Raw genomic sequence first — 23,946 nt, 5'->3', positions numbered from 1 at the left:
TTGGTGGACCAGGACCACCTTCTCTTCGTCTCAACCCAAGATAGGCTATTACTACCCATTGACATAGGCAAGATCGAACCAGGTGGGCTTTCCTGCAATCCTCTTGCCATTGTCTGCTGGTCTGCATGAACGAGCAATAATAGGCCTCATTACAGAAAGGTGGAGAGTGGGTGCCTTTGGATGCTTTGCTACTTTTCCAGGGATGTAGAATTCATTTGGAGAAATAATTTTTCCCCAGCACCAGAAACAGGAACAGCTTTAAAAGCAGAGTAGAGCTTTTGATGTTGTGGGAGCAGCTTGAAGCAGACCTGAAAGGTGGGTTTCCTTGCATGCTGGCATTGGATTTCTCCTTTGTGACCGTTCTCTTTCTGCTTCCAGATGTTCCGACATACAGACAGTCTCTTCCCCATCTTGCTAAAGACCTTGTCTGATGAATCCGATGAGGTGAGTGTGAAGCCTGAGTTGTGAAATGTTCTTATTTCATCACTTCATTGCGAAAACGCTTTGCTCTATCCAAACATTAATGTGGCTGCTGGCCTGTTGAGTCTGGATTGTGCCAAGGATGGAGCGTTGGTTGGGGATCCTGTCCTTCAGTTCCCTGAACAGACCGGCATGGAGCCCTTTCTGGACAGCTGAGTTTTGGGTGCCTTGTGTTGTCGGTTGCTGGGCTTTGCTGATTTTGTTCTTCATTGGAGCAACAATCATTCCAGCAATTTTCTTCCTGCTGTCTTTGGAAATTTTGAAAATTATTGACAGTTGAGGACTTATTCTGCACAAAATTGGAATGTAGAGGGTTGGGTTATTTTGCTAGAAAAAGCACAGCATTTGCTGAGTAGGAAACAGCATTTACTGTGCAGAAGATATTTTCTGAGCAAAAAAGCAAAACAAAACATACACACATATGCATTTTTCACAAAATAAGTCCCTAACTGCAAAGATTCTCATCAGTCCAGGATTCTCCACATTGGGTTTCCTAAAGTTTGATAAACACATTTTTGAGAAGTCTGGGATCTGGGTCTGCCTCCTGCACTCTCCTTCCTAAATCCCTTCTTTAGAGATGGTTTTCCTTCATGATTGTGGTTCCTCTGGGCAGTAACAGTTGGGCCTGGTGGCCATCTTGATGCTGATCCAGTGACTAGAGATTGCAACTGAAGTGAAGCTGGTCAAGGTACGGATGAGGATAGTGGACAGTCTTAAACCTCTGTATATACCCTTGCCAAGCAGCAATGGGGCTTGGGAGGTTTGGGGGAGGCTGGATGTTCGGGGAGGCAGACCTGGTCTGGCCCCTTCCTCCTCTCCTCCTTGTCTTTGTTTCAGGGTGGGTCGATGTCAGCCTGTGTCCCCGCTGCTTTAGCTTCAGCTGTCCCTCTCTCTGTTATTCAGCCCTGGGGAGGCCCATAGAGGCGCCTCGTACTTGCTTTGTTCCAGCCCAGAGCTTCCGGCCTGAGAGCTGTGTCTTGCCGGGGGAATGGAGCAAGCGACTGGGATTTCATGCTGCTTGGGGGAAGAGGGGGGCTTTCCTCCATGTGATCCAGATTCCAAGTACAATGAAGCTTAACAAAAGCCTGGGCCAAAGTGAATGGCTGCCTTTATCCATTGATGCTTTCTGGTTTGCGCCTTGCTGGATTTTGGCCTGCGGTCTCCCCAGTTTCCCAGCTCTCAGCTTGCCAAGATGAAATGTGGGACTCTGCTGAGCAGCCAAGGGGAGTGAGGGCAGCTGGATGCTGGGGCCTTCCCTTCCCACCATACTTAAGGCGTGTTGATGTTCGGATTTGTATGCAAGTGGATTTGGGGCCAGTGGGTACAGCTCCCTGGTCCTTGGGGAGTGGCTGGCCATGCAAAGTCATACTTCTAGGGATGGGGCTGCTCCGGCACATGGAATACTGGGACTTGCAGTCCAACCAGCACCTAGCCAAGAAGGAATGTATGGAGCTGCCCTTTCGCAGAGGACATGATGCTTGTGAGACCTGTGGTTTTGCCACCACTCTAGGTTTTCCTCCCTTTTAACACAGGGACTCTTCTTCTGTTACTGCTGTGAAGGAAAGGAGCTTCCCCAGCAGTCCAGCAGGACCTGGATGTCATGGGTCTCTCAGTTCCCCCTGTTTTTGGAACCCAGTTTTGCAGCCCAGAGCATCTCACTGTGGTCCAAGAAGGGCTTCCATCTGTGGCAGATCAGGGGATCATTTCTGGCATGTGGTGTAGGGATTTGAATGTTGGTCTGGGGCTCTGGGAGACCAGGCTCAGATCCCCACTGGAAGCCCACTGTTGACCTTGGGCAAGTCATACTCTCAGAGGATGGCAATAGTGGCAACCACCTCTGAAAAATTTTTATCAAGAAAACCCCAGAGGAGGGTTGCCACAGAACAACAGCTAAGGCCACTTGTAGCACTCATGAATTTGCTTGGAGCAGGAACGGGTGTAGATGGCGGAGGAGGAGGCTGGGTGCTTCTTGCCTGGTGAGCATCCTCTTGGCAAACAAAGAAAAGAGAACACAACCGCATTGCTGCCCCTGTTTCACTGGGCTTCCTGCTGAAGAAGGCTGCTGGCTTTGGGCCTTGAAGGCCTTGCTATGGTGAAGGGGGAGAAGCTGGTGGGGCTTTTTGGCATGGCCATCTTAGCAAGCGTCTGGTGGCTGGGTCTGGTTCAGAGATCAAAGGGCAGAGGCCACCGTCCCTTTCTTCCCTGAAAAACAGGATGGGAATTAAACTGTCACTGGAAGATGGATGGGAGAATCTCCATGGAAGTTTGAGATGGAGCCAATTTACTTTTCGCACTGCACTCTTTTGCAGGTTTGCCAAAAAAGTGGAGATCTCACTCTTGGCTGCGGCCTCCTCTTGTTCCTTATCCTCTCTGGTTGTATTAAAAGAGGCATAAATTGAAGGAGCACTTGGACATGTCAGGAGGAAGAGAGCTCATGGCCTGTCATTGCAGAAGGGAACTGTGTGTGAATCACAGTTAGCCTGGCAGGCGAACAGCCTTGGGCCCTCCGTGCCCCATCTCCAGCTTGGAAATCTGGCTGTGTTGGCAGAGACTTGCCACACAGGGGCGCTCTCAGCCCCAGGGCTGACGGACAGTGGTTCCTCATTTCATGGCTGCAGGAGGGAGGAGAAGCCAGCACAACATTTTCCAAGCCTGCAGAGGAACCTCTGCAGAGAAATCCAGCCAAGCCTTGCAAGAAGTCATCCGAAATGCACTTCACAGGCCTCTGGCTGCCTCCCGTCACATGGGCCCTGCTGAGATGGCTGGTCTCTGGTATTAACAGCTGCTGGTTTTACGATTGGGGAGCCAAGGAGCTGCGTCTGAGCTAATGGGGCCAAGCCCCCTGCTGCTGGCTCCTTGCGCCTTCCCCAGCCCCAAATGCACCATTTCCCTGCTATCTGGGTATTCAGCCTCTTTCCCTTGCTAGTTTTCTGAGGGTTGTCACTGAAACGTTGGGAGTGTGAACACATGTCATGTTTCTGGCCAGCATTCTGTGAGTAAAAATGGCCTTCTGTCCCTTGGCAACCTCTTTGGGGAAGATGGCAAGCGAGATGCAAAGAGGAAGCAGCTGGCCTTCCTTTTTGGGAAATGGGTGGAAGATGCTCTCTGTGCCACATCTGCCTGAATGTTGGGTCTGCTTCCTTCATGATGAAGAAGGAAGCAGAGAGGCCCACTCTTGTCTGGAAGAGGCTGCCATGGACCCTTTTGCTTGAGGGGCTGCAAGCCATCTTGTGTAATGCAGCCGGGATGGGGCCAGTTACAGCCTCACAAGGGCCCCATAGGCGAGCATTGGCTCTGCCTGAAGTGCGTATTGTAAGGGTGGCTTGGTATCTGTGCTTTGGGCTCTCAAGCAGCACCAGGGATCTGGCAAGGGGCTACCTGGCCTCCTCTGAGCCAAGCGCCAGATCCTGTGTGAATCTGGGATCTCAGAAGAGAAGCGTCAAACCGGAAAAGGGTTTTCACTTTTCCCTGCAGTGACAATGCAGATGTTCCTGGGACCCTGTGGTTCTCATTGGACTGCTACTCCCAGCATTACTCAGCACTGACTGGGGCTGACGGGAGATGTAGTCTGTGCAGTGCCCACCTCTTCTGTACAAACAACAGAACTATGCTCTGGCCAAAAAAAAAGAAGCAGCCTCAGTTGCTCAGATGTGGACTGAAGACACAGTCCTCTGGGTCTGCCGGCTGCCTGTGCCCACTCCCCCTTCCCACATTTCCCAGAGTTCCCCTCCACCAGCCACACTTTCAGGGTGCTGGCCCCAGCCCCCTGGACCAGTTTGAAGCTGGGTGGCACTGGCATCCTGGAGCACGCTTGGCCCCTTGGCCTGTTTGCTTGTGACAGTGTGTCTCCATCCTTGCACTTAAGAAGAGCACTGGGAGCATGTGTGGGAAGGGGAGGGTGGCCAGATATGTTCAGGAGATAAGGAAACATGCCTATGGAGAGGAGCACTGGGGGGTTGCTTTGGGAGGCTATCTTCTTTTGTGAGGATGCGCCTCTTCAGAGCCACCGCCACAGCCTGTGGCACATGATCCAGTGAAGCGAAGATCGCACTGGCGCAGCTGGGGCATGAGGCGCATTAGCTTGACCCAGATCTGGATAACAGCTGCTGGGATCATCAAAGAGGCTGGGAGAAGCAGCAGAGAGATGCTCTGTTCCAGAAAAGCATAGCCTCTGCTGCTTCAGATGATCTTCCTCTCCTCTTAAGGAGGGTGTGTGGAAGGGCAGACAGGGTTTTTCCATTCGTCCTTCGTTATGGCAACTCTGTGAATTGTCCAAACCAAGATTCCAGTACAAAAATGTGAGACTTTCCTTTCTGGGGTTTGTGGCTAGAGCTAAATATCTGGACACATGTCTCAAAACCCCTCCTTTTGGCCTGCCATATGGGACGGCGGTGGCTGGGTGCTCCATGCAGCCCCAGTGCCCTCTCCTCCCCAGCCTTGCGCCTGTTTGCTCATCTTTTCAAGGAGGCACATTATTGACCTATTCCTGGCCCTGAGACAAAACAAAAACCTATCTCTGGATTCTTTGTAGTCGGCGCAGCAGCAGTGTGCAAGCCAGAGAAATCTTTGCAAATTTGTCTGTGGTTTTCTTTTACACATGTATCGGATTGATAGTCTTCTCTGGTGGTGGCTTCCTCTGTCTTTGAGCCACAGGCTTAAAAGGAGCCATGCCTTCATGGTTTGTTTTGTTTTTCTTTGATGGGAATGTCGGATCATCTCTTCCCATCGATCTATTTGGCTTTGGCCAAGCCCCTTCCCTTTTGAATGATAGAGGGGCAAAAGGGTCTGTTCTCCTTGACTGCCCCCTTCCTGCCCCATGTCCGTTGCTGGAGGGGCCTGGGGATCTGCCAGCACTTTCTTCCCGGGGCAATGGACCCGATGGACGGGCCTTTTTGGCACCTGGCCCCGTTGCCATGGTAGCAGTAGGTATTAGCTCTCCAGCAGGATATTGCTTCCCTGACACCCTTCCCTGGTTCTCTTCATTCTTTTCTTTCCTGCCTTTCACAATGAGGAGGAGGAGGACAACAGGCACTGCATGCAAAACACCCTCCACCCGCCTCCTTTTCCCCCAAAGCAGTAGCCACAGCAGCCTGCACCCTTTCGTGCATCATTGGCAGCCACAACTAGCCAGGACTTCCCTATTTCTGTCTCGGTTCTCATCAAAATGATGCCCCTTCCTTCCTTCCTTCCTTCCTAGTCTAGAGCTGTTTTCCCTCCAAAGATGATGTTGGAGCTCAGTGCCCAGGAAGGATCCTTCAAGATTGCAGACCATTACTTAAGGGCTGACATGGGTTTCTTAAAAATAAGCCATCTTAATAGACCACCAGCTAAACATGAGCCAACAGCATGATGCAGGAGGTCCGAGGGGACGTAAGGCTGGACTTTGGCTTCCAGAATCCCTGACCATTGGGGCCACGCTGGCCGGGCTTCTGGAAGCCAGAGTCCAGAACGTCTGGATGGTCACTGATTTGGTCAGCCATATACCCACCCAGACCGATTGCACATCATGCTGTTGACTCATGTTTAGCTTGTAGTCTGCTGAGATCCCTTGTTTTTAAGAAACCCATGTCAGCCCTTAGTCATGGAGAAGAATGACTTACTCTGGTTTAACAGTGGTGTCCTTTCATAATTAGCATAAATACCGTGATCAATATTTTTTTGCTTTTTAAAAAATAAAAATGCTGCTTTAATTCATTGTATATCAGTTCTAAGAGATGTGGATGTTTAATATTTGCCTTACAGATTCAGATTACATAAATTACAGTGCTCCCTCGGGTTACGAAATTAATTCGTTCCGCCGCCGCTTTCGTAACCCGAAAAGCATTCGCAAGCCGAAATGCCATAGGCACTAATGGGGAAAAGCCGCGATTTCGTGTGAAATAGCGCCGAAAAGCACCAAAATTTTTTTCGTAACCCGAAAAAACCTTCGTAACCCGGAACAGTTATTTCCTATGGGATTTTTTCGTATCCCGGAAATTTCGTAACGTGGGTATTTCGTATCCCGGGGTACCACTGTATTATTTTAAATAAATGATACAGCACAATGAATACCAACTACAGGGTACCAAGTTTCTTCGCCTGTTCTGATCAAGCTGTCACTTTGAGAATGGACTTTGTACACTTTGTGCTTGCCCCGTAATACAGCCTGGTTTGGCCACAGAGGGATAGATTTGAATCAGCAAGGAAGACTGGTTTCAATTTTTGATTTGAATCAAGCTTCCTGTGAATAAGCTTTTCTCATATTCTGTATGCAGTGGTGCCTCTCTGGCCAATAAACTATGGTAATTTCCATCTAAAAGGTATAACTTCCATGGCTCTGAACCAAGTGTTTTGGTTGCTGTTCTGGTGCACTGTGTTTTTTGCCAGTATTTGTTATATTTTCCACGCTTGCCTGCTTTAGCCGCAGTGAGAGTTGCTGCAGTCACTCCGGATGGAGAGGATCCTGGCTAACTGTGAATGAGCCTTGGGCTGGTGCTTGAAGCTGTTCCCTCCTGATTTGCTCCTTGTTGTAAACACATACCCCTAAGCACATTAAGAAGGCATTGTGGTTGTTCTTTAAACAATGTTTTCTCTGAACTGGGGATCCTGGCTTGTCACTGCTAAACAAACCCAGCACTCCTGAATGCACGTATGTGGTCTTGACCTCAGTTGCCCCACAATTGCCTCTCTTCCCGGTTCCAGGTTATTTTGAAGGACCTTGAAGTCTTGGCAGAGATTGCATCTTCTCCGGCCGGGCAGACGGAAGGCCAGGGGACCCACGATACTCCCAACGTACGATCGGGGCAACTGGAGCTGGCCCTTCCGGCTCCAGCAAAAACTAACCAGTCTGGCTCCTCTGGTAAGTCCCCTTGACGTTGGCTGTGCGACTGGCCAAGATCCAACACTCCAAGCGGCCTCTTCTGCCTTCGATTTTTCTCTGGTCCCAAGTGGTCCTGACCTCTGATGCTTTCCTTGCGGAGGGACAGGTGACTCTGGCTCAAAGGGTCCCTGCCCCGGCTGCCGTTCAGTCTGCCATATTATGGAGGTGGCAGATTCATGGCTTTGTTTGTGGTTGTATGCCAGGATCTCACCTTTAGGGCCAGATTCTCTACTTGCTTGGTGTGTGAGGTTGCCTAGAAAGAGACAGCACTCAGGCTTTGACGCTATTAGGGTACCTGGGCAAGCTACCTTCTCTCAGCCTCGGAGGAAGACAGTGGCAAGCCTTCGTAGATAGATAGAAAGAAAGAAAGATAGATAGACAGACAGACAGACAGATTACTGCACTGAACTCTTATTATGATGCTATTCCACTTTTAGGGCTTAGGCTGCCTCCTGTTGCATTCTGGGGTTTGTAGTTCTAAGAGCCTGAGAGCTCACTGGCTGAGATTTCTAAGTGCCCCTTTCTTAACTGCAAATCTCAGAATGCAACAGGAGGCACCCAGAGCAGTAAAAGTGGGATAGCAGCACTATAAGAGTGTAATTCGGTAATCTCCATAGGCAGGCAGGCAGGCAGACTGACTGACTTAGTGTTGTGTAGTGGTTTTGATTGTGGGACTAGGCTTCTGGGAGAGCAGGGTTTGAATCCCTTCTGCTCGGCCATGGAAGCCCCAGAAGAGGTTTGGTTGCCATTAGTCAGACTCGGCTTCAAGGCTCATGCCTGCGACTGTCTTGTGGATCCATGCCCTTGGCGGCATGGTCGTTGGGAGGAGGAAGAGTCCATGCCCTTGGCGGCCCCCTTCTCCACAATGGCTGGGACCAAATGCAGCGCCCCTCCTGGGTGTTGCGATCCCCCTCCGTCTGTGGGGAGGGGTCTGCTTCTGCAGAGGCTGAGCTCTTAGATGGAGCAGATGGCTTTCCCTTCCCTTCCCGCTATCTAAAAATAGCCTCTCATAGCTGTGGCCTCTCTCACAAAGGCTGTCAGGCCCCTCTGACTGCAGCCCAGGCTCTGCCTTTTGAGGCAAGTCACAGGAGAGCGTGAAAAGAAGCTGTCGAAATGCGTATGCGCCCCAGCCCCAATCCCTCAAATAGCTCCTCTCTTGATTTTTAGCATACCCATTGCAGTGCAGTTCTTGGGGAGGCATCTGGGAGGAGGGACAATGTAGGTGGGAGGCCTGTAGCTTTGGGCGAAGAAGAGTCATGCCTATGTGTGACTGCCTCTGGATTCTGCTCCTCTGGGGTCAGACCCAAAATGGAGAGCACTGTGGCAGTTGCCAGATGTCTTGCGGGGAAATGGAGGGATGAGATGGGATGATGGAGTAATGTCTTCCTCCCGAGTTGAAAAAAGCACCGAGAAAGAGAAAGAGACCTGGTGCATGCTGCGGTGAAAGAGGCAATGCTGGAGTTCTCTCTGAATGTGTGTGTTTCCTTTAGTTGTGAAATGTTTTTTGAGTGTTAGTGCCCCATCCATCCCCTTTTCCAAATCAAGGTGCTTCTCTGGGAAGGAATGCTGTGGCTGGTGCCATTTTGTTCCTGGACTTTCCCAGAATCTGGCCGCGAACAGGATTTTCTGAGCTTTCCAAGCTGTTGCTTTTGGTGCCTGAATCCATTTGTTTTGCCCTCTTCCCCACTAGTATTTTAATAATAGTAGTAATAACGATAACAGCAACAACTGTTTTTACTCAGAAGGACTTTTCCCTTTGGAAATTTTAGCTGCAAAACACCTCAAAATTAGCCAGTGTTAATGACAAGCCCCTGAGCCTTTGTGCTCAACGAAAGCATTCTCTGGCTTGTTTAATACACCGTCTCACCATGGTTTTACTTAGCTGAAAAACCTGCAACTTCTCATCTTGGATAGCTATTTCTCTTAGGCCTCCGGGATCCTGGTGAGGTCTGGCAGATTGGTGCTGCCTCAGTTTCAGTGAATGCATTGCTCTTCCCCACAGTTCATACTGAGTTTTTAAAGAAACTGGCTGCGTGAGAATGCACAGTGGCACCTTGCAGCAGAAGTGGGCCTTTCAGTCCTTGCCGCTGTCTTCCCACTGGGCCTCTTTTTGCTGCCTCAAAGCTTTTGCAGTGATTTCTCCCTAGAATGAGTGCCACTTTAAAAGGAGGGTCTTCTGTGCTTTCCCCTTTGGTGCAACATTGGCTGCTGGGCCCATAGAGTCTGCCTGGAGAGCAAATTTTTCTGTGCAAGGCTGTTGATGCTTTTTGGGACGGTGGCCACCGAGGTCCCTTGGGCCTCCCTTTGCCCTCAGCCAGGAGGCTCCTAGGTGGCCTTAAAGGGTACTCTTGGCCCACTGGGAGCAGCTCAGGGATAATAATCCAGTCTTTGCCAAGCAGGGTTGTGCCAAAGATGACTGAGAGCAGAGGAGGGGGTCGTGCAGCCTGTCTCCCATCAGCTCCTGAGCCTGAAGAGCCAGTGGTGAAGAATGCTGGGAAGTGTAGTCCAACAGTATTTGGAGAGCCCCAGACTCCCCATCAGCCCTTTGGCCTCTGGAGCGTTCATAGTGAAAGCCGTTGGTCTTCAGAGCACCCCTAGTTCTGCAATTCCAGTAAGAAGCTCGACAGGCTTTCTCGGGGCCATCTTGGATTTTCCTCTGCTCAAGCTCATCCTTGTAGCTGCAGAACCTTGTCAATAAGAGGCCTGTGGTGAAGCTGCTGCTCCTTGAAGGGGGTCCAGGGAAGGGCCTGCTCTTGCCTCTCCGAACCCGTGACTTTCCTCTCCCAAAAGAGGCAGTCCGGCAGTTTGTGATCTTGCAGCGCTTGGCCAGGAGAGACGGAGGAGCCCCTGATCAGCTGCCTGGTCATGTGAGGGCCATTGGCCGGCCGGAGGGGGAGCAGGGAGCCCCAGGGATCCATGGGGGGGGCTAATCCCTTTGACACATGTTCCCTCACAAGACTTCAAGCCAGTCAGCAGGAAGCCAAGAAGCAACAAGGAGCCTTCCTTCCTTCCTCCCTTCCTTGCATGGGCTTGGCATGCCCACCTCTGTCTGGGGAGATGATGGGAGTCTCTATGACCATCGCCTGAGAGACTCCCTTAACAGGGAGGGGGCACAGTGGGGTCCTCCCCAGATGTTGCATCCTCTCAAGCTACTTAACCTTTAATCTGTGTGTATGTGCGGGGGGGGGGGGCCCAACTTTGCTAAACATGTGACCTGTGCCCCTCTTGTATTATTCCAGCCCCATTAAAGGAAGTAATCACATTCCTTGGAGGAAAAGAGAGGTCAGGAAGGTGGCAGATGTCACAAAGCCAGCCACTTGTGCTAATCCCAACCTGATCTGCAAGACAGACTCTGGGAGCATTAGGCAGCCGATTGCTGAGGCACATTTGGGGGGGGGGTCTGGCGGCAGATCCAAGAGAGTGTAGGGCAATGGGCTTCATAGCCCAAGAGGCCTTCCTGGAGACCCGGCCTCTGCCCAGGGCCTGAATTCTATTCCAGAGGACTAAAAGCTGATCCTCCCATGCTTCAAAAACACTGGTCAAAGGAACAGTCAAAGGACTAAAAGCTGTCCCTAGTGAGGCTCTGCGTGTGCCAACATGTGCCAGCAGGAGTTGTGTTGTTGGGGTGTGGTTCCTTTTTGGAGGTTTGATTCCAGGCCATGGGGCTGAGAGCCTCTGGCCTTTGGGGCCTTAGTGGGTTTGGTCTTCACTGGTTAGCTTTTGTAGAAGGAGTGGGAATGATGTGGCCCCTGGGATGCTTGCATGGCTAGCAAGTGGGGGAAGGAGGCGGTTTTGGGATTGAACAAGTGTGGGGCACCTTCATCTTAACATCTGTTTCAATGTAGTTCTGTTTTTGTGCTTTGAGTGAGTCTATTTTTAACTTGCCATGTGATGTTATTTTATATCATATTTACAAAGCTGAAATGCAAAACTTCCTGTAGTAACTTGTTGGAAAACTTCTTCTGCACATGAGGTTCCACTTAGCATCCTTGCCTTCCCTGGCATCAGCCCCTCTGTTGACTGTCTGTCTGTGGAGCTGTTCAGACAGAGCTCTTGTAGTGCTGTGTTGGGGGCTGCACCTCCAAAGGCCTTTGTGTAGCCCTCGCTTTTGGGAAACATGATGGCAGGAGGGACAGAATTAGGGTGCAAAGCTTTAAACAGCTCCTTCCTTCCTTCCTTCCTTCCTTCCTTCCTTCCTTCCTTCCAATTTCCTGCACACACAGATCTGCCTTTCCTCTGGTTCTTTTGAGGAAATGGGGACGGAGCTGAGGCCACTTCTGGTCAGCTTGCCAGAGACGTCTGGGCAAGGACCAGGAAGAAGAGCCCCCAAAGAGATGGAGCAAATATTTATTTTCTCACTCTGTCACCTGCATAGGCTTTTTTTTCACCTTGCTCTGCCACATAGTTCTTAATGGGAGATACTGGGCGAGATGTTATAAAGAGATAGGCATAAATAAATCTGTATTATTTTGGAAAAGGTGGCTTCATCAGCATAGGCTTTGGGTATGCGTGTGTGCATGCAGGGGCCAGAGATGTGCTGAATGGTGAAGGCAGGCAAATTCAGGGCAGGCTAACAGCTGAGTTCCTTGCAGTAACTGCCATGGTTCATCCCACTGCAGTTTGCATTCCAACTTGGATGCTGTTTGAAGGCTCTTTTCCCCAGAGTCTGGTGGCGGAATGGGGCCCTCTGCTTCTTCTGGAGCCCCAGGTAGCCCTCAGCACCCTTCCTGGGGGGATCCTCTTTGCCTCGAAAGCAGCCAGAGAGTGCTGCGTGGTGCTAGTTCTGCTCCTGCCTTCCAGGAAGGTGCTGCCAGGAGGTGGTGCAAAGAGACCGTTTCCTCACCTTGGATGGAGAAACCAGGCGCTGGAAGAGGCTGGTCATAGGCATGAATTTGCCATAGAGGGGATCATGGTTCAGGGAATCATGGTCAAGGGCTGTTAGGCCTTGGTGTTGCACCGACCCTCCAGACTCCCCAGATAGGCCTCCTCAGTGCTACATTATCTTTTCAATCCTTCCTTTTCGGTTGGGAGGCTTGTTGCCACAGCTAGCAAATAGGTTTGGTGTAAGAAAATGCAGTGGTTTCTGAAAGAACATACCAGTCCTCCAGTGCTTTGACTAATAGTCAGAACTCATAGTTGCTTCCAGGAAACCTCTGGAGGAGCAGCCGCGAGTGAGCCTCTGGAGACAATGGCGCACAGTCCCCACTTGCTCACCTGCTGGACAGGAACAGCTGAGCTTGCCCCGTTTGTTGCGCTGGGTATTGCCATGCGTGTGCTGACAGCCGATCTGGCGGGTTACGTCTCTGCGAAGTCTGTACTTCGCAAGTATCTCTGTGAAGTAATTACTCAGTTGTATTTCCCTAACACCTCTCCCTGCCTTTCTAGTATTCCTGCTTACAGAAATAGCATAACAGATTTAATTCTGGCATTTTTCAGTGTGCTGGAGTGGGTGAGGCACCGTCTGTGTCAGACGCAAGAAGCAAAAGCAGGGTGTCGGGGAGATATGGGAGGCGTAGAGGATCTCCTGGCGGCAGCTTCCGCATTGCTAATTGAGCAGATTCATTAGGCACTGTCAGTTTGCAGGTTATGAACTGTGTGCCTTGGGGAGGGATGCCAGGTAACCACCCTGCAATGACACCTCTTAGCAGAAGAGGTGTCTGGGTTGCCAGTCTTTTCTGTCTGCTGCTCTAGTCAAGCTGTTGGGTGGCATGACATACTCTCCAGCATGTAACTCCGCAGGCAACCCTTCCTTCCTTGGGGTTTCCTTGAGGAGTCCCTGGGCATTTCAAGCCCCCGATGGACCCTCTCAGCGGCTCACAGAATTCCCTTTGCCACTTTCTGGGCACAAGCTGAACTCAAAGCAGTCCTTCTAACCCACCTTTGCAGTGTATGCTTTAGGTCTCTCAACTATAAAATAGGTCTCTCAAACATTTTCAGATAGCTTTGTAGGTAAACCATTAAAACGAATGCCAGTGAGCTCCCCCAAGTCTTATTTCCCCAACTAACTGACATGATTCCTTTTAATGGCAGTGAGCAAATGTTGCTGGTTTTAGCATGATATTGAATCTTTAACCAGTAATATGGAAGTTGTTTTGCTGTGCTGCTTTTGTGTCCCCCTCCCTAGTATTTCTTAAAAGGCAGGTTTGCAGGGGCCCACCTCCAGGACCCATCTGCCACTCGGCCCCCAGCCATCACACCCTGTTGCCAGTGCTGTCGGAAATAAACCTTATAAATCAGACCCTTGGTATCTGCTGGGGTTTGGTCCCAGGACCCTCTGTGGATACCAGAATCCATGGATGCTCAAGTCCCATTGTATACAGTGGGGTAGTAAAATGATGTCCTTTATCTAAAATGGCATAATAAAGGTTTGCTTTGAGGGGGGGAGAGAAATTGGAACATTTTCAAGCCATGGATGGTTGAATCTGTGGATACGAAGGGTCAACCGTATGGCCTTCTTTAATCTTATGCAGCTGTGTGGGACTCCTAGAGTCATCCAGGCTCAGAGGGAGATTGACTCAAAGTCCTCCATAACTGGAGAGGTTTGTAGCAGAGTGAGATTTGAACCCAAGTTCCCTAGTCCTAATCTGACTCTCTACTCACTACTCCCCATTCATATGGCAGTCCCAATTTGGGAGGCAGACTGAAGGTGGAAGAAAAAACAAAAGTAGTATGCACTAGGGCAGCTGTGGGAGAGGTTGTGATTTATGCACACTGACAGGCGCACCATGTACCTCTCTGGGAAACTCTGCCCCATAATTCTAGAGGAGTCAAGTGTGGCTCTTGCAGGTGCTTTCCTTTGAGAACGGCCCTGGTTTAACCTTGAGAATTAAGTGTGGGGCTTTTTCCCATCGCCTTTCCAGCCTTTGCCCAGATGCTTAGACAGGAAACTTGGCTTCTGTTGAGAAACAAGTGGCTCAGCTGCTCCTTTTAGGCCTGACCTCCATTTGTAAATCCTTAAAAGCATGGAGCCATGAATGCGTGGGAAGAAGAAGAAGAGATGGGGGAAGAGGGAGCGGCAGAGAAAGGGGCAGGGAGACTCCATACCTCTGCCTCCATGGGGTTTTCCTCCTGACCTGGTTTTGCTCCGTTGTGGGGGTCAGTCTCAGGGGGCTGGTGGGAGGAAGAGGTTGGCAAAGATGCCAGGGTCCTTGGCCTGCCAACCCCTTCCCTTGACCCTTTGTCCAGCAGGCAAAGTGGGCTTTGCTTTTTCTAGGTTGCTGAAGGGGGGCAGGTGGACCAGGAGCCACATGCCACTTCCAGAAACTTTTCTCACATTCATCCAGACCCCCACCCCACCATATATTTAATAGTAATATTAAATAATACAGTAAATATAAATATTAATATTTCCAAGCATCTTGACACAGTGGCTTGTGTCCATGGGAAAATTCCCCCTTTTATCCTGTGGTCCAGTCATTTTTGTGGGTGACTCTGAGGGAAAGGATAAGATCCTCTAAGCGAAGTTAATCCTCCTGGTGTGTTCCTTGGGGTCGAGGGGCAGAAGAGGGGCAGAGGGAGACATGGGGCCCACCTGCCTGCCCTCCTGGTAACAGCCTCCTCTCCTCCTTGCAGGTGCCAAGGGGGCCCTGGAGTGCTCTCCCTCCACTCCCACTATGAACTCCTACTTCTACAAGTTCATGATCAACTTGCTCAAGAGGTTCAGCAGCGAGCGGAAGCTGCTGGAGATGCGGGGAGCCTTCATTATCAGGTGAGCCTAAGCCCCTTCAGGCACTGCGTTCTGGGGGGGAGTGTGGGTCTCCATGAGCCCCTTCCCTTTCCGTTCTCTCCCAAAGGCTTGGGGTGCAGCTGGGGACAGGGCTCTCCCAGGCTGGGGGCTGGCTGGGGACTCTGTGTGCTGGCGGCCCATCAAATGCTGGATATTTACCCGGATGGGAGGCTTTCTCCAGTTGGCACCACCTTTTGATTTGTTTAGTGGACACCAGACTGCAAGGCAGTCACATCAAGGACTGTCCAGGTGACTCAGTGTGGGGAGGACGGCATGCTGACCCTAGACCAAGGAGTCCTGCTGCTGTTTGTGGCTTCTGGACCCAGCTGGGGATTCCTTCTGGCCCCTTCCTATCCACTGCACTGTGGGGCATCTTCTGTCCCATTCACTTTGGAGACGGCTTCCTTTGGGAATGTCTGGAAGAGGCTGAACGATCACCTGGCAAAGGCTGTGAGGGGCAGTGGCCAGAGGCCCCAAGGCCCTGAGAAGTGGCCTTGCAGAGGAGGAACCCCTTGTGCTTTTCCCACCACCTTCATGGGGCTGGTGCAGGTGGAACAGAACACATGGCTGTCGGCAACGCCAGCTGAGAGAGCCAAGCCTCCGGCTCTTTGATAAAGTGTGATGCCAGTGAATCCAGGCAGCTGTGGGCTTCCTGGGAGAGGGCAGAGAGGCTCAGCTGGGCATGACGACAGTGCTGGCCGGTTGCCCTGTTTTCATGACCCCCTCCCCATCTTTCGGGGCTTGGTTGGATTTGCAGAAAGGGAGGCTGTGCTGGGTAGTTTGTACAGCGCTGTGTAAATTTACAGCGCTTCATAAATAAAGGTTAATAATAATAATAGTCTGGGCAGGGGCTATCCACCGTGGGCTTTGGCCCTAGGTTTTCTGGGTGCCGTGAAGCAGCCCCTTCTCCAGCAGTCCTTGTTTTGATGTGCACATTCCTGGCCTTTGGGTTTTCTAGAGGCTTTGCTGCATGAAGGAAAAAAAACCCCTTCTAGAGAAGCCAAACAAACAGCTGGTTTGGCAAGACCGCACTCGCTGCAGGCCTGTGGTCAGCTGGATGATGCAGGGCAGAAAACAGCTCCCACTTCTGTGCAAGGGGGAGCCAGCACCCCAGTCTTCTGTGGCTTATGAGGAAAATTCAGGTGCCTGGCAAGACGGGCAAAGCATCCCAGCACCAAGGAGATGAACTTTGGCTGTGATGAGGAGGAGGAGGAGGAGGCACATTTTGTTGAGCAGGACACAACAACTTTTCCAGCAGCATTTACATAAGAGGCTTTGGGGAGCTTGACAGCCCCACCCCAATTGGCTTGTAGATCGGAGGGGGGGATCCCATTTGTGGTGTTGAAACGTAGGTCCCTTTTTAATTGCTCTGCAGCAAGAGGCAGAATGAACCTGCCCTTTCAGGCCATATTTGAGAGGTGGCCCTTGTCTTTCGTTGGCCTGTTCTGAACACCACAAGGCTGATTCTTGTCCACTCCTGTTGTCTTCCCCACATCCAGATTGGAGTCTCTGGCCAAGTTTTGCTGGTTTTGCAATCACTTCTTCCCCTGGAGAGAACACACCTCCCACCTGCCTGCCAGTTACCTTCTTCTGGGTGCCCCTTGGGGATGGTGTCCTTTATTGGCCTTCACACATTCTCCCTGCCTCTGTTCCCTTCTTTCTAGCTTTCTGCTCAAACTGCGGCAGAAGAGCAGAGCTGGGGGGTAATACTACTAGTGGCTGGTGAAAAGGAACGCTTTCATGAAGAATGACTGCAGCAACGGAGGTTGGCCAGGTGCCCCTTGCATGAGACAAAGATGCTGACATTTAGAAAGGCATAGGAGATAAGACTGTGCTGCAGGAAATGGGTTGGGGCTGGGTGCAGCGGGTTCCTGGGCATTTTGCTGTGTGCCCAGCGGTGCCTGGAGGAGAGGGGGGCATCATCCCATCCCATCCCATCCCAGCCACGTTTCTGTCCACTTGGATTGTTCCTCAGAGGCATCTGATCCATCACAGCTTCTGCGCATTAGCATCCAGTCTTCCAAACAGTTTAAATGGGTCTGCATTTAGGGAAGTGAAAGGCTTGAGCTGACAAATTGCTGCAGTTAACAGAAAATGTCACAACCGACATTCTTAAAATACTTCTTTTTAAAAATCTGGAGCATGAGGCAATCCCCAAGTGCCTTGTCCCAAAATAAAAGAAAGGGGTTGGTCGGCTTCTGTGGCATACTTGGCAGTGAGATGTAATGGGCCCTTAGCTGTAGCCTCCTGGCCTTGACATATTGGAGCAAGGGCTGGGTCAGTTGCATTCTTGAGATTTAAACGTATTTGTTTCAGCGATGGGCCTTTCTTTTTCTTTTTTCTTTTTTTTTTGGTCACGTTGTACATATCCAGACAGGACACCGTGGGGCTGAACCGTAGGGACGGCCTGCCCCCAGAAATCTCAATGTGTGTGGAGGCAAGGATGGGCTAATTATGTTTCTGAGCTTTAGTATTTCTGCATTTATGGCTTTTGGAATGGTCGGTGGTCATCAACTGTGGCAAGCCTTTTTGGGGCTCCCATAGTGCCCCATACTTCCTTTTCCCCCGTCTCAGGACAGAAAGTGCATTTCATATAGGTGGTTCCCTTATCTGAAAATTCGGAAGTTCTAACCAGGTCTCAAATGGGAAACCTTTGCTTTCTCATGGGTCAGTGTACCCAAACTTTGTTTCAGTACACAAATATTTTAAAATACAGTGGGTCTCGCCTTACGCGGGGATCCGTTCTGGATCCCTCCGCATAAGGCGATTTCGCCTATGCTCAAGCCCAATGGAAACAATGGGCTTGTGCTGGCAGCGCGGCGACATGCTGGCGCAACGGGCGTGCGCGCCCATTCAATTGAATGGGATGCGCCGCCTTTCTGCCCCGCGCGCACCGCAGCTGAGCGTGTATGCTCAAGCTGCGTAAAGCCACCTGCGTATGACGGGGCGCTGTATTGGGTTCTTCGGGCATATGTAGAAGGTTGTATATGAAACATAGATGACTTTTGTGTTTAGATTCATTGTGGACACTGAGGCGGCTTCTGCACGGGGGAAGGCTTGCTGCCCATAGAAAAACCTCTACTGTTTGGAGTGAGCAGGCCCTGTCCCTTGCAGCTCAGCAAAAGGGGGCCGCTCATGCCAGGGAATGCGATGGCTCAAGAGCCGGTGGTTGGTTCCTGCCAGCTCTGGGGATGGTAGGCTTGGGGGACTGTCAGAGGTGGAAGGGTGCCATCAAGTGCTTCTTCCCATCCCTCATAAGCCACAGAAGACACTTGGGTGCTGGCTCCCCTTTGCACAGAAGTGGGAGCTGTTTTCTGCCCTGCATTCATCCAGCTGACCACAGGCCGATCGAGTGCAAGTCTTGCCAGCCCAGCTGTTTGGCTTCTCTAGAAGGTTTTTTTTCCTTCATGCAGCAAAGCTCTCTAGAAAACAAAGGCCAGGAATGTGCCATCAAAACACAAGGACTGCTGGAGAAAGGGCTGCTTCAATCGGCACCCAGAAACACTAGGGCCAAAGCCCACGGTGGATAGCCCCTGCCCAGACTACCCAGCACAGCCTCCCTTTCTGCAAATCCAACCAAGCCCTGAAAGATGGGGAGGGGGTCATGAAAACAGGGCAACCGGCCAGCGCCGTCGTCATGCTCAGCTGAGCCTCTCAGGGGTGAAGGGTGTCATCAAGTGCTTCTTGCCCATCCCATGGTCCCTCCAGGTATGGCCAGCCTGCTAGAAATCTTGAACCTCTCGCCTTGAACACCTTGGCTGGGCAGGACTATGGAAGGCATCTTTTGGCCCTTTTGTGTATACTGTGGTTTGAGGTGCGTAATGCGCTAGGCCTTACTGGGATATAGAGTCACAAGGAAAATGTAGAATGTGGGTTTTAATAGTAGCCAGGCATTAAAGGGTGACTGTGAGCCATAATGATTAGGCATTTAAGCAGGAAGAGACATCAAAAGATAGTCAACAAGGGCTGTAAAGTCCTGTAGAATGCCACCAGTCTGAAAAGTCACTCAGGCACATTGGCTGGACCCTTTGTGGCACCAGAGGGAGAGGCAAGGCCTAGTAGGCCTCATGGAGCCTTGGCTAGAGTAGGGCCGAGCATTTTACCTCAGAGAGGGTTGCTACTAGTGTGGGTGGTGGATGGTGTCGATGTATATAGTGTTTCACACAGTGGAACTTCTTCTAAGGATAAAAGCCTCATCTGAGAGAGGTTTACAGTGTCTCTTTGTTCAGAAAGGGAGAGGCGTTTCTCCAGCTCACAAGCTGCTGACTACAGTCACGAAGGTGGAAAATCTGGCACCCAACGTTGACTTGTTGCCTCACACACTGCGCAACATCAAAAGCGTTTTAACACTTGTGCCCTCTGGACTGCCCCACCATCAGCCATGCGCACCTGGCAGCTGAGCATATTGGTTCCTCGGCAAATGCACGCTGCCACCTGCTCTTGGCCACTGAGCCATTGGCTGGCTGCCCCTCCCTGGCCCTTCCTTGGGCCATGTGCCCTAATCCAGCCACTTGTCTCCCTGCATGGAACCAGTTGCGTTGGAGGACATCCTTTCGGATGAAACGGAATCCGCTCGTCAGAAGCGAATGTCTTCCACATTTCCCACATTATTGACGGGACGTCAGGGACTTTCCATGCAGAAAGAGCTTCAGCTGCTGGCTGGGATCAGAGCGGATGGATCAAGGGCAGCTGCTGCGCTGCCTGAGTTGAGTCCTCCCTCTTTCCAGCTCTGTCCTCCGAGGAGAGACCCCCGTGAACCTCCCAGAGGTTCAGCAAGGCGGAAGAGCCGCCTGAGCAAAGGAGTCATTTATTTGAAGCAAGGAAATTAGATGCAGCCCTCTCACAGCCCATTCCCCTCCTTAGTCCTCATGCATTGCGGGCAGCTGTTCTTCGTCAGAGATTTATGAACCGGGGTTGAGGAACTGTGTGTTTCATGGAAAGCGTAGCTTCATCTCCTCCTAGGCAGCTGAGGTTTTCCATAACTCTCTTCAGACATCTCTTAGTTTTAGTTGTCTTTCAGTTTGAGTAGAAAGGTCCTGAGATGAGGAAGAAATGGAAAGCATTTTAAAAATGAGGTTCCTGAAGTGTAAATCTGGCCTTTCTGTTATCTCAGAAGCGTATTGGTCCATCCTTGTGGTCTTGCAAGAAAGATCAGTTGCGCTAGAAGGATCATGACTCCGTTGCAAAGTGGAAAGAGACCCCTTTGACCCCCATCTCCCCTCGTGTGACGTCCAGGGAGGATTCCTGTGGGGCAGTTTCAGGTTGTGCCTCGTGCGAGAGAGACCATTCAGGTGACCCCATGGGACTGGCCCGGCTCTTAGGCCTTATAGCCGGCTGTTGGGACTTGGGGGGCTGCTGCTCTGTTCCTTGTGGTATTCCAGGATCATGTATCTTCACATAGGAAGACCTATGCAGGCAGGTCCCTAGTGCCAAAACCCCCCACCCCAAAGGCAGTGCGCACTGTGGGCATGAAGCAGGATGGGCAGATGACCCTGGAGTAGCCCTTGTTTTCATTCTTTGGGGCTGGACCCCAAATTTGGGTGGCTCCTGCTCTTGAAGCTTGCCTCTCACCCTCCCCACTCTTGGCCTCCGTCTCCCATAAGAAAACCTTTTAATGAGTGTTGGCGCTCTTGTGGGAAATGGCTTCTCCCTAGTTTTTCTGCTCAGGACTGATTGAATGGCTATTCTTGGCCTTTTTAATGAATTATTATTCTGTGCTGGAAATAGATCAAAACCGGGGCTTAAAGCCCTTTTAGAAGGGGCTGAAAGAGAGAACGGTTCGAGCCTTGCCCGAGGTAACTTGAGGGCAGCTTACCCTCTTGGGTCACTCTTTCTTTCTTTCTTTCTTTCTTTCTTTCTTTCCCATGTCCTTTGAATGGGCGCAGGGGCAGTGCCAAGCCGCACATGGGGCTTTGTCTCAGGCGTCCTCAAGCAAACCACGGGTTGGTGGCAGCAGCAGCAGCCTTGGCAGGAAAAAGGGAGGATTTGGGGGAAGAGGAGGAGAGAGAGGAAAAGCAGAGAGGGATGGAGGCAGAGGAGTGCCTGTTGGATCCACAGAAAGGCCTTCCCCAGAGTGAATTTCATTTTCCGTTTCTGGTGTAGAGGAAGAAAACTCTTTGGGATTCCTGGGTTTGTTCAGTAGAGATTCCTGGGATGAAGCCTCCAGAAAGGTGTTGGGTCAGGAAATGAATGAACTCTGGGTGAAAAAGCTGGCAAATTAGGTCTCAAAGTGGGCAAGAGAGAGAGAGAGAGAGAGAGAGAGGATGGAGCCCCTTTTTGGGGAGGAAGGGACAGATAGAGAAGCCCCCGTCTCTCTCTTGGGAGCATGTGCTGCCCACCTTCCTTGACCACTTCCCTGGCCTGGCTCCACGCAGCCTTCCTTGCCATCCAGCGCATCCTTCCGTCCCCATGAAGAGGCCCTTTGTGGCCCAAGCGGCCAGGAATGACTGCTCTCTTAAGCGCAAGAGAAATGCATTGGCCTAATGCCAGTTGCCGGCCTCAACCAGAGCAACCAGACTCACGAAAGCAGTCACTGAAGGACTGGCCATTGCTACCTGGGCAAAACCCAGTCTGCTCTAGCTGGCATTAGGGCCATTTTATTGAGGGGTAGCAAAGGCTTAAGGCTGTGCTGCCTGCCAGGCACCTGGTGTTCATCTCCATGTTTCCTGAGCCTTTGCCCTTCCCTTCAAGGCCATTTGTGGAAGAGCTGGGCTTTGGATCCAGCTTCAGCCCCTTCACAACCCCCCTCCCACTCCTTTCAATTTGCTGTAAAACATCTGATAAACCTCAAAATTACTTTTATTAATCCAGGGCAGATTGGGCCAGAGAGGGCAGGGGAGATGGGGAAGGAGGCTGCTCTTGCTAGGTCCCAGAGAGTGGGCCAGAAGGGAAGAAAGGGCACCAAGGCACACTCTCTCAGCTCCTCTTGGAAAAAGGCAACTGTTGGAGACCCAGCAAAGAACCTGGTGCAGCTCCAAACATTCCTCTGTCTCTCTGCCCTGTTTTTCCTCCTTTCCTATTTTTGGACCATGGAGGATGGTTTGCTGCTACAAGACTGTGCCTTCTGTATCTTCTCTTGCCCCCCCCCCAGTCTCCCCAAATGTTGTTATGGGATGCAGGCTGCCAGATGCCAAGAGACCTATCTAGAGACACCAATGGGAGGGATGGTGTCTGCTTTGAGAATCACCTTTTGCTTTTCCATTTTCTATACATATCATCAGTTTTGTGGAAGAGGAATATGTGAAGATGTTTGTGAATGGGCATGCAGGGAAACCTCCTTTCTTCATTCAGCACCATGTATATGTTTCTCGTGGGACCTACCTCTCAAACTTTCCAAGCTGAGCAGCAGCATTGCTGTAGTCTTGTGCTAATCCTGGTTGCCACATTTCTGCCACAACCCAGTGACCTCTTCTGGCTAGCTTTCTTGAAAAGCTCCTCTCTGAATCCTGTTTTTATTACCAATGTTGCCTGTACAACAATCTGGCACACAGTGTGACCCGTTCACCCTCTGGCCTGAACACCCCATGGGTTGCCCAGCCAGAGCACACCCACTGAACCATTGGTTGAAAGGTAAGTCAACACATTGGTAAATCCCATGGATCCTATGGGTCTGCTCTCACTGGAGACCAACCTGAACAATTCAGGCCAGAGCTATAAGATGCCATGAGAGTGAGGGGACATGGTTGCTGCCATTTGGGGAGCAGGTGTGGAGCTACCCAAGATGTTTCTCAGCTTTGTGGAACTGGGTTTGGTGGCTCTATGTGTTTGAGTGTGTGACTTTGGGGAACCCACACACACACCCTTTTTCTGTCAGCTCCTAACCATCCTTTCTTGGTGCTGTTTAGACAGCTGTGCCTGCTCCTGAACGCAGAGAACATTTTCCACTCCATGGCAGACATCCTTCTGCGAGAGGAGGACCTGAAGTTTGCCTCCACGATGGTCCACACCCTCAACACCATCCTCCTGACCTCTTCCGAACTCTTCCAGCTGAGGAACCAGCTCAAGGACCTGAAGACACTGGTAGGTTGGGAAGGGAGGCCCAGTGTCTCTCCTCGGACAGATCAGGCATTGCCTAGGACGGGTCAGGCTCTGCCTCCTCTCACTGGTCAGCCCCACAAGCACTTCTGGGGGGGGAGCTTCCCTTCATCCATGCTCCTTTCTGGCTGGGCTCAGGGGCACCAACCCTCTTCCTTCAGAGAGATTGCACCCAGCCTCATGGGGGTCTCATGGGGTTTTGCTGAAGCCAGGGAGTCCTTCGTATATTTTGATGAGAAATAAGGGTCAAGAAAATCTCGGGGTTAAACTGAAGTCATTGTGGCTAATGCATAGGAAGCACTCCCAAATGAGCACCACAGTCAACAGATGGGGGAGTGGTGGTAGCAGTGTGGCAGCCTTTGAGAGAAGGGTGAAAATGGGGCATGAGATGCTGTATGACCTCTGGGACCTTCTTGTCCCCCGTAACCCCTCTGTTCCACCCAGGGCTCAGCCTAGGATCAAGGGCTACATGGACAGCCTTGGGGTGCCAGGCTCCATGCTCACCTGGCTAATTTAGGAGATCCACCTGGTAGTGCAGATGTGCAGGAAGTAGCCTGCTTTGTGGTAGCTGAGCGCATGGCATTGGCCTCCGTTCCTTTGCCCTCTGAGGGGGCTGTGCCCATAGCCAGGTTCCTAGGTGGGTGTGAGAGAACAGGACTTGTGTGGCATGGATCAGCCTTGCCCATATATGGGCACATGGTGCTGTGTCTCCCCAGGAAAGCCGGAACCTCTTCTGCTGCCTGTACCGCTCCTGGTGCCACAACCCTGTGACCACCGTCTCCCTCTGCTTCCTTACCCAGAACTACAAGCACGCCTACGACCTCATCCAGAAGTTGTATCCTTCCAG

The 23,946-nt window shown here is 51.3% G+C and overlaps 1 protein-coding gene across 2 annotated transcripts in view; it reads left to right on the top strand.

Moving 5' to 3' along the window:
• VAC14 (VAC14 component of PIKFYVE complex) overlaps positions 1–23,946 on the top strand; it is a 38,494-nt gene that overhangs the window by 7,274 nt on the left and 7,274 nt on the right. The window contains exons 12-16 of one of the 2 annotated variants that reach the window (XM_042438751.1): positions 379–444; positions 7,162–7,318; positions 14,912–15,047; positions 22,910–23,084; positions 23,900–23,934. In XM_042438751.1, the coding sequence (XP_042294685.1) occupies positions 379–444; positions 7,162–7,318; positions 14,912–15,047; positions 22,910–23,084; positions 23,900–23,934 (569 nt within the window). Of the gene's footprint in view, positions 1–378; positions 445–7,161; positions 7,319–14,911; positions 15,048–22,909; positions 23,085–23,815; positions 23,935–23,946 lie in introns of both variants that reach the window. The other variant, XM_042438750.1, reaches the window with a different exon arrangement.

The sequence above is a fragment of the Sceloporus undulatus genome, chromosome 8 (assembly GCF_019175285.1).
Source record: "Sceloporus undulatus isolate JIND9_A2432 ecotype Alabama chromosome 8, SceUnd_v1.1, whole genome shotgun sequence".
NCBI classification, from domain to species: domain Eukaryota; kingdom Metazoa; phylum Chordata; class Lepidosauria; order Squamata; family Phrynosomatidae; genus Sceloporus; species Sceloporus undulatus.
Note: the sequence above shows the minus strand (reverse complement) of the source record. Positions and strands in the feature narration are given on the sequence as shown.